At 54.4% G+C, this 17,203-nt stretch overlaps 1 protein-coding gene across 2 annotated transcripts in view; it reads left to right on the forward strand.

The window, feature by feature from the left end:
• NTNG2 (netrin G2) overlaps positions 1-17,203 on the forward strand; it is a 48,767-nt gene that overhangs the window by 10,555 nt on the left and 21,009 nt on the right. For both annotated transcript variants that reach the window (XM_019474070.1, XM_009286950.1), the window contains exon 2: positions 9,354-9,997. In XM_019474070.1, the coding sequence (XP_019329615.1) occupies positions 9,354-9,997 (644 nt within the window). The remainder of the gene's footprint in view (positions 1-9,353; positions 9,998-17,203) is intronic.

The following is a 17,203-nucleotide window of genomic DNA, read 5'->3' on the forward strand; positions in this document are numbered from 1 at the left end:
CGTGGGTGTTGATCACGACCAGCCATGCGGTGAAGCTGGCGGTGCCAGTTTCTGCTGACTCACGTTCTCCCCAGTCCCACACGCAGGCAAAGCGTGTCCTAATGTCCGTGCCGAGGGGTGACCTTGCGCTCGGACAACCTCCGATCTGGGAGGAAGGGGAAAGAAGCGGAGGAGCAATCAATCCCCCAAACCACAGCTGGGGGGGAGATGGAGGGAGTGACATTCGGCTGAGCCAGAATTAGCAGCAGATCTGTGGAGGGACCCCATTTCCACCCTATTAATAATTCATTCCAGCTCTGCCTTTACCTGCTCATAAACAGCAAACAGCTTGTTAGTGAGGACGGTTTTCTCCCCCTTTGCTATCTCTGCCCTAATAAGAGCCCCTTGCAGATGGCTGGGGGGAGGGAGGCAGCGAGGGAAGGGCACACGAACGAGCAAACCACCCCACCAGCCCACCCTGAGCTTCCCAGCCCATCCCAGCCTTACCCTGTCCCCACAAGGCTCCCTGCCCCAGAGCCTGCTGCCTCCCAACCGGAGCTGCGCTTCCCCTGAGGAGGTGAAGCTGCGAAATAATCCCTCACCGAACCGTGGATGTCTTGCCAGAACCTGCCTACACGCATGGACCATTTAAAAACATCTCTTTGGAGGGTTACCAAAGGGTAAGCGATGCACAGGGGCTCTGCGTATGGCTTGGGGCCGTGCTTGCTTACGGGATGTGCAGATAAGGGGTTTGCTGGAGCGTTCCCGAGCACCCAAGCGGCACGCCGGCAGCAGCCGCACAGGCGGCCCCTGGGAAAACAGGATCTTCTACTATATGTGGGAAATGAGAGCTTCTGGACTATCTAAAATACATATAACTTCACCAAAGTGGTATTTAAAAGAAAAAAATAGGAGAAAACACATCATCTTGAAGAAAGCCATTAAGATTTCACTTTGAAAAGGCACATTTTGCATTCAGAGCACCCCTAGCATCTCCACAGTCTGACGCTGCAGCGCGTGGTGCCATCCAGGACCCCTCCCTGCATGCCAACAGGCATCCCAAAATGGCACAGGCAAAGCTGTCCCCAAGACATTTGCCGGGTTCGAGTCACAGCCGTGCTGCGGGGAAAGCCCGCTTGGGCACCGGGGGACGGGGTAATTAGTGCAAGAGGAGCAGACCCCGGCCAGGCAGCTCCGTGTGGCCTCCCCAGGGCTCCCGGCATCCCCCCACGTTCCCCGGAGCATCAAGCGAGGAAGGCACCGACCCTCACCCGCGCTCACGGGGAAGGGCTGGTGTGGGGCTGTTTGGCTCGAGAAGGGCCTCGTATTTCTCCTCAATTATCTCCATGCTCCCAGCCATCTCTGCCAGTGAGTTATGCCACTTGCCAGCTGTTGGAAATAATCGCGGTAAATTAATTACGGTTGCTTCACCCCTCTGATCCCTCCCAGCCCATGAATAGAGTGAAAATTAATTGTCAGAGAGTATTTCCAGTTCTCTGGGAGTCCCATCCTGGCCACTGGCAGGTTATGGTTTATGCCCTGAAGCATGAGATTTAATTACCCACAAATGTTATTTTTGATCATAAGATCACCTTGTCTTTTCATAAATCTAGATAGAGCAGTTGACCCCTCAGGTCAGAAGCAGCAAGAGTGAAAATACCCTGTAATGACGTTAGGACGAGCCCGCGTTTTCTCCCGGGTAAATGCAATTCTGTTTGGGAAAAAGCATCGTGTCCTGAAGTGGTTATTGGAAGAAAGAACAAGGAAGTTTCCCGAAACGCACATCGCTGTGTGGCCCTTGTCAAAAATTTGTGTTGCGGAAAATAGATTTAACTCAGTATCAGTGGGGAGGATAAAGGCGGTTGTCACCGGAGCTGGGTCAGGGACGGCATCTTCCCTGCCCGGCGGGTTATTTCCCAGTGCTGAGTCGCGGTGCTGACAGGCACCGGAGCGAACCCACAGCCCGGCTGGGCCGGGAACAGGGACGGAGATCCCTGCGAAGCCCTGGCAGAGCCAGGGAAGCCGGAGCAGGGGATGGAGGCGAAGCGAAGCCCTGCAGCTCAATCCCAGCGTGAATCGGGGGAACTCGGCTGAGCATAAAGAAGCAGGAAAGCAAACGCACTGAGACAATCGTTTCGGCTTTATCCTGCAGCCTCCTGAGCGAACAGATCCAGCTTGGTGCTGGACGGGAAAAGGGAGGGGGAGAAAATAAAATTTAGGGGGGGAATGTGTGCCAGAGCACCCACAGGAGAGGCAGGGATGGAGCGGGCTGGCCCCTGCTCCCCTCCGCAGGTTGGGGACCCCCGCTCTCCCACGGCCACCAGTCCTCCCCATGACGGACAGGTTGTTCAGGGAAGGGGAGGCTGCAGGACACCCACAGCTCGGTGGCACCGGTCCACAGCGGGGACATTAGCAAGGCAGGAGGGATCAGGTGCACGCGAGGATTTTGCCGATGCAGTTGTTTTGCAGGATCTGGTAGAAATTTGATACGAACTTGAGGACTTTGTTGCTGTGCGAGGCAGTGTGGGGACCTTGTGAACCTCATCAGCTAACCTTTAACCAGAAAATAAAAGACAGCGTCGTAGGTGCCCTGCGATAAGCAGAAGGACTTTGGGATGCACCCGAGAGCTCCTTAAGCATCGCAGCTGGACAGGGTGGGCGCTAAGGAGGGGATTGTCCCCTCCTGGGTGGAGGTTCAGACCGAGGTTTCCTCAGCCACGAGTGCTCCTGAGAAGGGGGAAGGAGGTTTCTGTGCCGTCGCCTGCCCCACTGAAATCGCTCCAGCAACTGCCCGACTCGCAGGCCAGCAAAACGCTGCTTCCGCACAGGGATGTTTTTCCCCTGAATTACTTGTGCCATGCAGCAAAACTGGATGAAAACCTACAGATGAGGGGGGCAGCGCCATGCAAACCCTCCTCACCCACGGGCCCCTCCACCTCCCGCAGCAGTGGCGGGTGCCGGCTGCTGCTAACGGCCCCGTGTGGGCCGGGAGGGCCAGCCTTCGGTGGGCACCAGACCTTCTCCTGTCTGCTCCAGGAGCCTGGTCGTTAAGCAGATCTCTCATTTCAGAGTCTGCAGGAAGCTCCTGTGTCGAGGGAGCCAGACCCAGCTCTTCAGGCTCTTTAGGCTACAGGGGGGGGGGGGGGGGAGATCAAACGGCCCCCAGTCCCAACCATCGTCAGTGCTTGCAGGAGAGCCTGGAGACACCCAAGGTCTGAGAGCTCTCTGGTTCACTTTGAGAGCCAGTTCTTGGGGAAAAAACCCTCCACAGAAGAAAGGACCCAAGAGAAACCCGCCCAACAGCATAGATCTTTGTGCCAAAGAAAAGCATTTAACTTTTTTCCCCTTTGATAAAAATCTTCCTATAAAAAAGGCAAGGATTCCCTCCCCCCAGCTAAAAAAAATAGAAAGTTTGGATTTCCGAAACTGGTCCAAGTTGATGAGACCTTGCCATTACTCTTATTAGGAGACTGTAATTAAAAACAAGGTGATCCCAGGGTGACCGAGGTTTTAGCAGACGCCTTGGCTTAAACAACACAATTTCATCAGGCAGAAGAGACCCCTGAAAGCGAAGCAACCGCAGGGGGGTTCCCTGGCCAAGACACCATTAAACAAATCACACCAGGTTATGAGAGCTGTGATGACCATCCTTGGCTGAGCAGTACAAAGTTTCCATCACCTACTTATTTTTCCTTGCTCAAGTCTTGGGGGTTTCTTTCCTTCTAATATTATTATTATTATTTTTATTATTTTTCTTCATTGTGCGGCTAGTGGTTGCAATTGCTTTCCAGCTTCCCTTTGGCATGGAGATCTCCTAAAAGCTGCAGGTTTATTTCTGTGCAGCTTTCACCATTCACAACAGATGTCTAGTTTGTTTAAAATATTCAACAGCTTAATGATTAATCAAGTAATTTCACCTACAAAAATATGTAATTTTATGCTATAAGGCTTAAAAATGGCATTATCTGCCAGGAAAAAAAAAGCAAAACAACTTTGTGTGCTCATTAAGAGCCCTAGAAACCAGCTGGGCTTTGTAGAACCAGGGCCTTTTATTGCGGCTGTTTTCCCCCATTCCCTCCCTCCCCAGCAAGGTGGGAAGCAGCTTCGCCGCAGCATCCTGGATTCCTGTCATCATGCCTTGTCAGAGCGATATCTTGTTTCTTAAGAAATCCTCCTCAAGGAGCAAATCCCCGCTGTCACCTTCAGAAAGTCCCTTTTGCAGCATTTCTGCCCAGCACTGGCCCCAGCCTGGCAGCGAGAGGAGGCAAAACCCAAGGGCTGGGTCTGCAGCCACCGGGACTGGGACACACTTCCAGGCACGTCATTCCCCAGCGGGACGCTTGCCCCATGGAGGCACAGTCTTGGCTGTGGTGATATTTGGTAGGACAACTTGTCCTCAACAAGGCTCTTGCAATTTGCCCCCGGGGATTTGCCCCTTTGGGCTGAGCTGGGGCTAAGCAAGGTTGCGGTGCTCTTTGGTGCACTCTCGAGAAACGAGGAACCAGAAAAGCATGCTGGAGAGCTGGAAACCTGCAATGTCTAGTTGCCGTGAGGACGTTCACGACTGATTTAATAGTGTGAGACTCAAAGTGAACTGGTTTATTTTAAGCTCGCTGAGACCAAGTTTGCCTGGCTAATGCAGTCTGACTTTTAGATTGAAGACTAAGTATCTTGAGACTTTGGACAGATTCTTTGGAGGACACACAGCTTGGAAGAGGAAACCAGATTCAAAAATAATACCTGGAATTGTTTCAACAGTGCTATAACTGATCTTACCAGGACCAACAGAGCAGCCAAAGTATGGCCATCTGTTTCCGCTCCCCCCTGCCCTCCCGGCTGACTTCAAACCACCCCACCAGCAGAAAATGCATTGAGCATCCCATGGAGGAAGGACAATTCAATAAACCTAAAACCAAAAAGGAACACTTCATTTTAGCAGAGGAAGCCATAGTGACGTGACTCACTCGGTGGCTTTTGAGGCTCTCCCCCACCTTTCAGCACTGTCATTTAGAGGTTATTTTTGCGTTTGCCCTGTTACAACCACGCAGCTCTCAAGCCGTGTGCTGCTCCAGAGCATCAGGGTGGTTAAAGACATCTTTGGGCTTGCTGCCTGCTGAGCTGAGCACGCTTACAGGTTGGGATGTACAGGAACCATCGGGGATTGTGCACCTCCATTCCCTGATCTCTGGGACGAGTATATGGGAGACAGGCAGAGTTTTGGCTCCGCTTCTTCCTGCTCTTGACCTGCCAGGTCCCCTGCCAGCGACCTGCCTGGCCAGCTCTGTCCTTCCAGACGGGACAGCGGGAAGGGGATCATACTTGTCAGGCTCGGTTGCTTCCCTCACCGCTCCTGGGAAACCTGTCCCACCTCTTACCCTGGCCACCCTTTGCTGGTCTGGGTAATGTTTTCTTATTGTGGCTTGGTCACAGAGTCCTTCCCTTGTGTAGTTTGGCCACTGCTTAAAGAAGCCTCCAAAGAAAACCTTGAAAGGGAGCATCATCCCTAGCCCCGAAGGTGAAGCTGGCCAGCGTGGCCACGCTGGGGACAGCTCTAGCAGCAAATACTCAGTGGAGATTCAACTTACATCAGCTCAAGGGCTTTGGCAGCCCCGACGGCTGCTGCATGCAAGGAAGGGAAGCCACACGGCAAGAGCGCTCTTGCCAGGACGGCTCCGTGCACGCAGATCTTACTCAAAGCTCAAGGGCTTTGGCAGCCCCGATGGCTGCTGCATGCAAGGAAAGGAAGCCACACGGCAAGAGCACTCTTGCCAGGACGGCTCCGTGCACGCAGACTCCTGCTCGTACAGAGCTGGTCTGAGCAGCAAGGTGGGTTTATCGGGGAGTTTTGTGCTGCTGCCTCAAGCCAATTCCCCACCTGAGCCCACCAAGGTGCTGCACTGCTGCACCCTCCTTCAGACAAGAGGTGAAAACAGACCTCCGGGATGGTCTTTTCAGGACCGTCCTATTAAGCCATCTGTATGACCACATTGGCAGTAGGACCATACTGCGACACAATATGTTGTCTCAGCACAGGAAACGTACTCAGAGCCCCCAGCGCTTCAGCTGATGGGGATTTTTCTTCCTTTTCCATCAGCCACCGCTGTAAAGCTGCGCTAAGAGGCAGCTACATCCCCCAGCAGGGAGCTCTGTCTCATTAGCAGAGGTAAACAATTCCTCTGAACGTGACGAGTCAGGAGAGCATATTAAATATGTCAATATCTTAGGTTTTTTAAATCCCTGCTCCGGAACAGCATGTTGCAGCAGGAGAGGACCCCCTGGCGCTGCTCAGAGCCCTACTGCACCCAGAGCTGGCATCTCCCCTTGCTTGGGGCAGCTCCCCCTCTTTGGGAGGGGAGTGGGGAAGCTCCCGGGCAGGTGCTGTCAACCTGACCAAGCCAAGCAAGCCTGAGCACTCCATTGATTTCCCTTGCTCAGGTGGCACAGCTGCAAGCAAGTGAAAAATAATAAAACTATAGCCATTTGCTTTTAAAACAGCCATCGAAGCATCCATTTAGTTAGCCTCCCTGCTCCGGGGATGGGCACCGCACCGGAGCTCAACAGCTCCGGCTGCAGCCCTTCCTCCCAGCACACATGGGGATGGCAAAAGCCAGACGTCGCTCAAGTTAAGGCTGTAACAGGGGGAGCAAATCCCAGCACGGAACTCGTGGCTTTACCATCGGGCAGGTGTGTGTCTGAGAGCAAGACAACGTTGAAAACAGCGTGAGTTTTGCTCCATTTTATCAACTGGCTTTTGCTGCTTTCCCTGGCAGCCTCGTGCACACACACATGACAACGCATGCTTTATTTACGGGAGTCCCCTTTTCTCCCCAAGGCCACCGCTGCATCCCCTGCAAAGGAGCCTGGTGCTCACGTACAGATCAGCTGCTCGCTATTTTGTTTTATCCCCGCTGCTGGCAGAGCAGCCTTCTGCCTTATTTACAGAGTGCTACTCGCACGCTGCTCAGAAGACAGAATTATTTATGTCCTCCTGAGCTTTTCTAGGCTCCTCGGCGCTGTGGCCTCCACTCGCTGTGCAAACAGTTGCTCACATTCAGCGCGTGTCTCCAAGCTGCGGGGAGGCACCAAAGGCCCATTTTACAGACGCGGAGTGGAGGAGCTCTAAGTAGTTCCCAGGACTTTTGGTTGCCCAACTGGAGGTGGCAAAGCCCAGATTTTCCAAAGCACCTCATGTTACACATTGTTTTCCACATTCAAAGCACAGCTGCGCTTTGCACCCAAGAGCATCCATTTGTCCAAGCCAGATCCCCTCCTCTGCTTTGCCCGGGGTATACACAGGGCACCCTAAAAGCAGGTCACAAGCACTTAGACTCCAAGAGCTTCCCAGGTCAAAGCAAGCCCACAGTGCAGGATCAGTCCCCAGTGCCATGGACACAGGAGCGGCCTCTTCCCACGCTTCCCCACGCTTGTAGCGGGGTTCTCCCAGCCCTGGGACACAAGCAGCCTGCGCAGACCCCAGCCCCTCATCTTGTTTGTTTGAGCCCCCAGGTACTAGCACCAGCTCCCTGTGAGCCGGGGACCAGCAGCCCCTGCACCCCAGCACAGCCCTGGCGCTGCAGGAGGTCCCCGGGGCCGGGCAGGAGCACGCTGCTCCCCGCACACAGCACCTTCCCACGGACTCCCGACCGCGCACAAAGCATTCACAAACCAAACCGCAAAACCCGGCTCGGTCTTACCTTGCAAGTCCGCTGTGCTCGAGAGGGCCAGACCTCACGCCCCAGCAGGCTCCTCACCTCCAGCCATCGGCTCTGAGCAGCTCCAGCTGCTTTATCACCTCCTCCTCTGCCAGGTGGCTCTGCCTCCCTGATGAGGGTCCCACTGCAGTAGAGCCCGCTGTCATACCAATCCCTCTGCCTCCCTGATCCTCTGGATTTTGAGTCCAAGCGGGAAGTAAAGCGACAGCGAAGAGATGCTTCACATGCAAAAAAGATTTGAAGTGTGTTGCAGAGTTTTTTTGCGGACGGTAGCCACTATAACACAGCCCCACGTCACCCCCAAGGCAGCTCTGACCCACACGCTCCTGAAGGAAGGGGCTGCAGGGCAAGAGAGACCCCAGCTTGTAATGATGGGCTTTAACACATGTATGCTTGAGCAATAAACCCATTGGCACGGCTAACCCTGATGCCCACCTCCGAAACTTCAACATTTGGTGTGTGACCTTGACGATATGTCCTTAGTGCAGTTCAGCACACGTGGATGCGTGCGTGTGTCCCATGCAAAACATGTGAGCTTGACATGCGCTGTCAGTTGTGGGCAAAATGGGATGGCTGGACTTCTTCTGCCATTGCCCAGGCCTGCAGGCAACGAGTGACGTAGCAGCGGACATTGTCGCCTGGATGGGATGAGCCATCCTTCCCACCGTGGTCCCTGCGGGCGGGTGAGGACCATTGCACCTCCTGCCTGCAGCTGGGGAAGGCAGCGTGGCTTGGGAAGTGCCTGTCCCCGCAGGCAGCAGGCCTGCCAGGCACAGCTACGTAACTCAGTTTCTGCAAAGACGGACGTTAACTGACGTTATCTTGTATTTGCCACAGGCTAAGGGCACCTGGACAAGCAGCAAGTGGCTGGGGACAGTGTTTAGGCTGCAGGAGTCCTGGGTCCCTTCTGGGTGCTGGCGGGTGGGCACAGAGCTGCCTGCCCTGTTCCCTTCCCGATTCCTTCGCTGTCAGCTCAGCCTCTGGTTAGTTTGGGCAGGTTGAACTGAGGAGTGACCAGCGATGGTCATCACATTGGGCTGAGCGGGTGCACGCCGAGCATACCTGCTCTGCTTGTCCCCAAGGCCAGGGTGCTGTCCTGCGGACAGCAGAGACACCGGGAGCACAAATCTCTGCTCTCTCCACTACCGCCCAGTCCTGTCCCAGCTCAGAGCTGAGGAATCAGGTTTCCCTCCTCAAGCCGTGCTCAGAGGCACTGGGGAGATGGTGTCTCCCCAGCCCATTCGGCATCAGGAGCCATCAGAGGCATGGATGTGCTTTGGGGATTTCAGCCATTCGGTTCTTGCAAGGGAGCAGGGGTGAACGCAGCTTTCCATGGGCTTGTAACTCGGCCAACCTTAAGCGAAGTTTCTCAGAGACTGTCTCAGGGAAAGCGCTTTCTATGAAAGTTGCCCCCGTGCCAAATTGAAAGGCCCTTTCCCGAAGGGCCTTTCAAAGGAAACAGCTCAGCCGTTCTTACAGCAAAGGCAAAGCCACATTTTTCTGTCTTAAATTCATACTCCAGTTTCAGCCCAGCAGTTAACATTTGACACAAGCAGCTAAAACCAGGGCCCAGTAACGGTGCGAGCTCGGCTGCGTGCCCACGATGCCCACGCGATGCCCAGGCGTTGCCTTCTTCTCTTGTGACCGTTGTTGTTGTTCCAGGAGAACCCGTACCTGTGCAGCGACGAGTGCGATGCCTCCAACCCGGACCTGGCCCACCCACCGAAACTCATGTTCGACAGCGAGGACGAAGGGCTGGCCACGTACTGGCAGAGCGTGACGTGGCGCCGGTACCCGGAGCCGCTGCTAGCCAACATCACGCTGTCCTGGAACAAGAGCATCGAGCTGACGGATGACATTGTGATAACCTTCGAGTACGGCCGACCCACCATCATGCTGCTGGAGAAGTCGCTGGACAACGGGAGGACTTGGCACCCGTACCAATATTACGCAGATGACTGCATGGAGGCCTTTAGCATGCCAGCACGGAGGGTCCGGGACCTCTCCACCACCAGTGCCAACAGGGTCCTCTGCACGGAGGAGTATTCCCGCTGGGCGGGCTCCAAAAAAGAGAAGACCGTCCGGTTCGAGGTGAGGGACCGCTTTGCCATCTTTGCTGGCCCCGACCTCAAGAACATGGACAACTTGTACACCCGGCTGGAGAGCGCCAAAGGGCTCAAGGACTTCTTCACCGTGACCGACCTGCGGATGAGATTGCTGAGACCGGCCCTGGGGGGCACCTACGTGCAGAGGGAGAACTTGTACAAGTACTTCTATGCCGTCTCCAACATTGAAGTCACCGGCAGGTAATGGCTGCTGTATTTCTTCGGGCGTCTCTTCTTGGAGGGATGAGAAGAGGGTTACTGCTAGAAAACTAAGCCATCAGCGTTTCTGTCGACCAGTAAGATTATTGGTGTCTCTCCCTCTAATACCCTCTCTCCCAAGGCAGGGCAGTATTGGTAATAAAACAGATGTGTCCTTGCAGGGAACGGCTGGGGCACCTCCAAGGCTGGCGCGGGAATGTCTGAGAGAAGGGCTGTGTCCTCCCGGAGCTGGCGCGGGGGGAGCTGGGACACAGCTTGGATGGACAGTCGGGGTCTGAGTTCCCTCTGAGATACCCTGGCCCCAGCTGTGCAAACGCGGGCAGCCTCTGCCCAAAAATCTCAGGGGCGACGCTAGTGGATCTGGGGGGGTGAGGAATGAGGCTCGCCTCACTAAACTCCTGCTCACCGCCAGTACAAGCAGGATGGGTCATCCTGAGTCAGTCCTGCACCCCCGGAGCAGCCCCGGCTCCGGCAGATGAAGTTTGGGGTGAGGGTAACCCCCCCGACAGATCTGGGGCAGGGGAAGGCGGGAAGGGGGTTTGTTTCTCCTGGTTTTTGTTTTTCATTTCTCTGTACGATGCCATATGTTACGTTATGACATCAACTGAAAAAGCAAAGTAAGGTGGAAAAATGCCGAGATGGCTAATTTCCCATCCAGCTTGTGGATTCAGCTTGTGCGAGACTTACAGGCGAGAGGGGAAAAATCTCCCCATCACCCACCCCGTGCTAACAAGAATCACCACAGCGACAGAAGAGCCATTTGTATCGGTTCCAAACTGTTTGCTTCTGACACTTGCAAGCAAAAATGTTTTGCAGGTGCCGCCTAGGCTGGCTTTGAATGTGCTCCAGGGGGAAGGAAGCTGCAGTGAGGAATAGGAGAGCCCTTTGCTCCCGCGGGGGGAGGCAGGAGGCAGCGGTGAGGGCAGCAGCAGGCAGAGGGGCTTGGCCTCTCTCGCGGCGCAGTCGCCTGTGTGGGATGAGCAGCTGTGGCTCTCAGCTCGGCTGGCGGCGTGTCGGCGTGCCCTAAATGTGCGGAGAGACATTTTACACCTGCCCCTAAGAAGTATTGCCAGGCGTGCTAAATATCCACAGTCCAGAACAGCTCGGGATGGGGCAAAATAGCAAAGCAAAGAGGCTTGAAAGGAAAGCAGGCACAAACGAGAGGAAAGGCCAGCGCGTTGCCTTCCCCTCCACCCCGAAATTGCTCGGGGAGGAACCCTGGGGAGCTCAGGCACACGGGCAGAGGTGCGGGAGAGCACCGTCAAGTGCATCTGCAAGCGCCCGGGTTTCAGTGCAATGTGCTTCTGTATATAAATGTGCGGAGAGACATTTTACACCTGCCCCTAAGAAGTATTGCCAGGCGTGCTAAATATCCACAGTCCTCAGAACAGCTCGGGATGGGGCAAAATAGCAAAGCAAAGAGGCTTGAAAGGAAAGCAGGCAAAGGCGAGAGGAAAGGCCAGCGCGTTGCCTTCCCCTCCACCCCGAACACAGCCAGTCCTGCCCCCTGCTCCGTCTGCCGCGGCTCTGCTCCCTCCCGGGCGGCCGAGCTGCCCGCAGGGATGCTTGGTGTTAACCGACAGCGGTGGCAAAGCCACAGGGATGAATTCCCAGCCAAAGCCCACGCTGAGGGGCGGCTGGCAGGAAGGGTTGGAGCTGGTCTATCAATTTATCCGGGCTGGTTAGACTCTGTAACAGGGACACAGAGTTTTCAGCTCAGAAAGTGGTAAATTAGGATTAAATATTTGATGCCCTTGTGCAATGACCTTTGGCTTCCAAGCACAGAGATGACTGTGCAGGTAACCAAGGACTTGTTACTGCACCTACAGCACCTTTGGGGTACTTGATGCTTTAAGATACACGTTAAAATACTCTCGGTGTCCCATGAATGCCTTCCTCCCCCGGGGCCGTTACCTTTTCTGCCTGTCTTGTGCAGGATATGTCACTTCAGTACTTTTAACTTCTGGCTGTGCTGGTGGGATTCTCCACAAACCAGCATCTTGCTAGTTGTCAGCTGTCTTCCTCCCCCCACCAGTCCCCCAGCATGTTTTGAACTCACTGTCCAAATTTAATACTGTTTAATAGCAGCGGAGATTGCTTCAAGAGATAAAATCCCTATAAACTTTGTGAAAAGAGTCAACTAGGACAGGGGAGGAAAGCTCCTTCAAACACCCCGGGGAGAGGTGGGGCACAACCTCTATGAGACATCCGAGAGTCCACAGCTGCCTGCATCCTGAGGACAGCACTGGCGAGGGAGGGTCGGGCTGCGAAAGCCGGGTGGAAGCTGCAAGGCTGCTTTTTCGCTGGGGCCAGAACGAGACGGGTTGGGGTTTGTTGGCTGATTCCTGGTGGCCTCCCCCCAGAGCTGGCACGCTGCCCGCATGGACGGCTGCCCGGGTGGACGGCTCGCCTCCGCTTCCCTCTTGGCTCCGTTCACCGCGAGCTGCCTGACAGCGACTCCTCCATGCAGCAGGGAGGAGAGGGCTTTTCCTTGGCCGGGGACACAGAAAACTCTGAAATCTGCTTTTTCGGGCCCAAATTCCAAGTCCTGAGCTACAGCAAGACCCAGCTTTGCTTTGCTCCAGCTCTCCCCAGCTGTCCCCGCTTGCTGGGCTGGTCCCCAGGAGAAGGGGACGCTCATCCTGGATGGGGAAGAAGTTGATGCCTGGCCTGGGCTGACTCTTCCAGCTCCGATGGGCGCAGGGCAGGACGGCCAGCTGAGGAGCTGTGGATAAGTGGTGTATAAGGTGGAGAAGCTTCATGTGAATTAACTCTGCTCCTGTGATTATTCCAGACTCGGCAAGCAGGTTTTTTCGCTGGAAAGCAATCTAATTCCAGCTGTAAGCAAAGCCAGTTACAGTGCAGGGACTAAAACCAAATTAAATCTTGTGTATGGCTCAACAAGGGGTGGGTTATTGAGAGGAAGAGAGGAGAAATCAATGTGAGCCTGACAGGAGCGCTGTGCAGGGAAGGGGGGAGGCAGGGCTGGGGACGGACGCGTGCTGCCTGTTCCAGGACGTGGGAACGACCACGTTCGAGAACAGGAGGAAAGTGCCTAGATAAAATGGGGGGGGGAGGGTGTTAGGGAGTCACTACAGGGGTCATGGAAATGAGAGGGAAGATGATTATGAAGAAATGAAGGCTCAAAGGCAAAAAGCAGCCAGAAAATCCCACCAGGAGAGCAGAGGAGCCGGTGACTTACAGATGTGAACAGCCCCGGGCAGACAGAGAAGCGGTGCCCAGCCGCGGTATGTGCTGTCAGAGGAGCGGTGTGTGGCATCGCCTGTGCCCCTGTATGGCACCAGGATTTTGGCAGGCAGCTGGCAGTGCCTGCAGGGTGATGAGGCACATGGCAACTCATTTCCAGTTGATGTTCACGGTCAAGGGAGGAGCAAAATGCTTTGCCCTCAGAGCAGACCATGAGCCTGGGTGGTTTCTCATGCCACAGCCTTAGCCGGTGGGTTCAGAGAGGTTTCTCTGATGCCCCTGGGCCACGTGCTCCTGGGCCCCCATCCAGGTGCACCCCATCCTTCACCCCTCTGCTTCTCACCAAGGAATACCCCTCACTGCGATCTCCCAGAGCTTTTGGGAAAAGCAGAAAGAGACGGAGCAAAGGACATGGGGAGAAGGGGAAGGAGTTTGCTGCCTTCTCTCCCCCTGTGGGCCAGGTGGACAGGGGCAGTCAAGAGTTTGCCAGGATCTCCAGAGGGTCTGGTGAATCCTGAGGGTCACTGCTCCCTTCCTGGGTGTTGGTGCAATGGGCTGGTGCTTCAGGGCCTCCTCTGCCTGCTTCGTCTGCATCTCCTCCTCCCACAGCCTCAGCCAGGTCCATTTCTCCGTTCATGGCCAACAGTTTATTTTTACTCTCTTTCTTCTTCCTGGTATCTTTTTCTTTTCTCTTTTTTTTTTTTTTTTTCTTCTTCCATCCTGTCCCTATTGATCTGCAGAGTAACTGGAGATGCAGAGGAGTCAAGACAGGAATAGACACAAGCAAGCCCTTGGCCTGTGTGCTTGTGTGTGTGCCAGGCAGGGTGGGGAAGGGAAGCAGAAAGACTTTTCCCCGCAGATCTCTATTCACCGCTTAGTTTTCTCCTCGGTGCAGCAATGAGCTCAGTTATCTCCTCAGGAATGGGTGAATGAGCTTTTCCTGGCTGCCAGGACTGATGGCTGGCGCGCTGAAAGCCGCCGGTTCTCCTTCCATTATACACCGTGTCTCTTTGGAGTAATTTTTTCCCCTTCATAATGTCAGTCACCACAGTGCTCAGCGGGGCACGCTCCATCACGGAGACATTAATAAGCCATAATTGAAGTTAATGTGCCATGGCCAGGACATGTGGATCCAGTTAGGAGAAATCAGATTGAGCAGAAGTGACTCAATTTTAGGCTGATTATTAAGATTTCTCTCCTTCGTCCTCCCCTGCCCAGTCCATGCTTTGTCTGTCCGTCTGTCTGTCCATCCTGCTGGTGGTGAGCAGTCCCTGGAGGAAGGCAGGAGGAGGGAGCATTACTCATCACCAAGCAGCTCCATGTAACAGTGCCTCGTCTCGGGCTTTGCTCAGGCCAGAGGCACCGACAAGAAGATGAGGTTTCCAGTTTTGTAACGGCATTTCCTTTCCTCTCTTCACCAATTGCTTTTCTGAGGGTTTCCTTGGCTTCTTTTTTGCTCACACAAAAGAGTTGAAAGGAAAGGCCCTCTATGTTCCCCTGCCTTGATCCCTGCCTTCCTCTTACGCGGTTCTCGGTGCCGTGCATGGATGCTCTCCGGGAGGCTTTGCTCTCCGCATGACTTGGAGTGGTGAGTTTGCACTAGCGGAGCAGAACGAATTTGCCCAGCCTGTTATTCTGGCGCCAACAGACAGGATCAGGCACTCCAGACCTGGAGGATCAAGGCCATCCCCCAGAGCACCTCCTCCAATAAATCAGGCTGGTTAATCGTCAGTGGTACCCGCATGCAGGGAATACTCTTTTCTGCCTTCTTGGTGACTCTCAAGATGCGGTGATGCTCGATGCTGTATTGCTGTTAAAGATGAAGCAGTTCCTGCTCAGCCTGGAGGCTGCCTCCTGCTTCTGTCCTCCAGGCCAGCGCAAAGACGGCAGCTCAGCACGCTACCCCTGCGGTTGTAGCTCAGCTCGAACCGGGGGTGCCAGCGCAAAGCGCGTCCCGGCTGCCCCAGGCTGCTTTGCCCTGCTTGGACTTTCCTCCTTCTGGCTCTGTTGATTAAGTTGTTGGAGAGCCTCCAGCCAATCTTGACTTTTGCAACAAAGCGGTCTCTGAAAGGGAGGAAAGAAGCAGGTTTGGTCCATGGAACAGTCTCTTGTTGAGGGTCTTAGATTTTGTGTAAAGACCGATGTCCCCGTTGAGCACCTTTCCCTGAGGAGCAGGGTGGGACCCGCCGGCTGCACCACCGCTGCTTCGCAAAGGGGGACAGGCAGGGACCTGGGGTAAATGATCTGTGAGAGCGTGGGCTTCCCCAGCCGAGCTTGCCCAGCCCCAGTGCTGGAGCATCACCCCCGAAATAGCCACAGGCTCACCCAAATATCCCCCAAGAACTAGCCCAACGCCCCTGCAGCCCGCAGCCAGTCCCCGCCCGTGCTCAGCAGCTTTGGGAAGACCATGACAACCAGGGCGAGCACCACCTGCGGCTGGCCCCGCTCCTTCTGGAGAACAAGTCTTATGAGGAGCGGCTGAGGGAACTGGAGAAAGTTTAGTCTGGAGAAAAGGAGGCTGAGGGGAGACCTCATCGCTCTCTAGCAGCTCCTGGTGGCCAGACTTTGGGTCCCAGGAGGTAACAGCATCCTCGTGTCAAGGACAGCCAAGTCTGTGCCAACAGTGCGCCACGTTCCTCGGCCTGTCCTCGCCTCCGTGCTGGGCAGCCCCCGAGAGCTGGATGGCTGAATTTCCCTGGCGTTCCTCCAGGCTGGAATTAGCTCGAGTTCAAGCAAAATCTTGCTCTTGGTCATATAGTTAAATTAAGTTAATGCGCAGCAACTGTTTGCTTGGCTTTACTTGAGTCTTGTAAAGGTTTTTACTCCCACTGCAGCAAGATGGAGGGGAAACTTGCTGAGAGGGAGGGAAGGAGTTAGCGAGAAACCCGGAGAGCTCCTCCTTCCCCCAGACACTCGTGACACTTTGTCAATAGCCGGAGACGGATGCCCAAGGTCCTATTACCTGCTCCTTGCTTCGGTTTGTGAAGGTTTTTATTTCCCCTCTGATTTTGTTGCCGAATTGCGTCCGGCCTGAGCGGATAATAGAATTTCATCGATAGACTGAGAAGGTGATGTATGTTAAAGCACTTAATATAAAGAGACTTCTACAGGAGCCCAAATTCAATTTGGCCAATGAACTCAATTGCAGGCATTATTGCATTCCAGGAGAAAGACCAAGAGCATTTATACATATTACTCTGCAAATATTTATGTTCACATATCCCTGTGATGTCCTCTTCACCCTTCCTCCCTTCTGTTGCCTGACCCCCTAATGGGGAACTTTGGTTTCGTGTTTGCTTTTTAAGACAGCTTTGAATGTAAATAATGTTCCACCAGTCAGCAGGATCTTGACAGCTGGTGAGTGTCAACTTATTTAAAATAAATAGCCTCTCGAATGGGAACAGCCAGCTAGCGTGCTCTCCACTTTGGCATCTTTTAAATTGCCTCCTCTTTGTAACCCAAACCTCAAATAACTTCGAAGGGCAGCAAGGAAGGTTCCTCCCCGCCGGGAGGACTCATCCATCCCTACGACACAACCAAAAGTGAAAACCCGCAAGGGAAAAAAAAAAACCACCCACAACATGTCCCTCTGACCTAACCCAGGGTTTTCTTTCAGCTTTTTGGCTCTGCAAAAAGCAGTGAAACCCAGAAGCCTCTCTCCCTGGTTCAAGCGGAAAGAAACAACGTGTTAAAATGGCTTTTCCTCCCCCTTCAGCCCCTGGACCGTAGGCTGAGTTACGCTCCCAGCCCTGCTCCTGGGATGAATGAGCCGCTGTCGCCTTCTTCAGCCCTTTCAGCCCTGCTCCAGCCACTGGCAATAGCGAATCTCTGCTGGAGCGATCTCCCAGCAAGGCGAATCCTAATATAACTCCTCTCCACAAAGGGACGGTGCTTCTTCCGTGGCCCAGCCATTAGAAGCTATTTTTACCTGCTTCTGCACGCACAGATGGGCCAGAAACAATCCAAGCTCAGCGCCTGTTA

This window comes from Aptenodytes forsteri, unplaced genomic scaffold, assembly GCF_000699145.1.
Source record: "Aptenodytes forsteri isolate BGI_AS27 unplaced genomic scaffold, ASM69914v1 Scaffold136, whole genome shotgun sequence".
NCBI lineage: Eukaryota > Metazoa > Chordata > Aves > Sphenisciformes > Spheniscidae > Aptenodytes > Aptenodytes forsteri.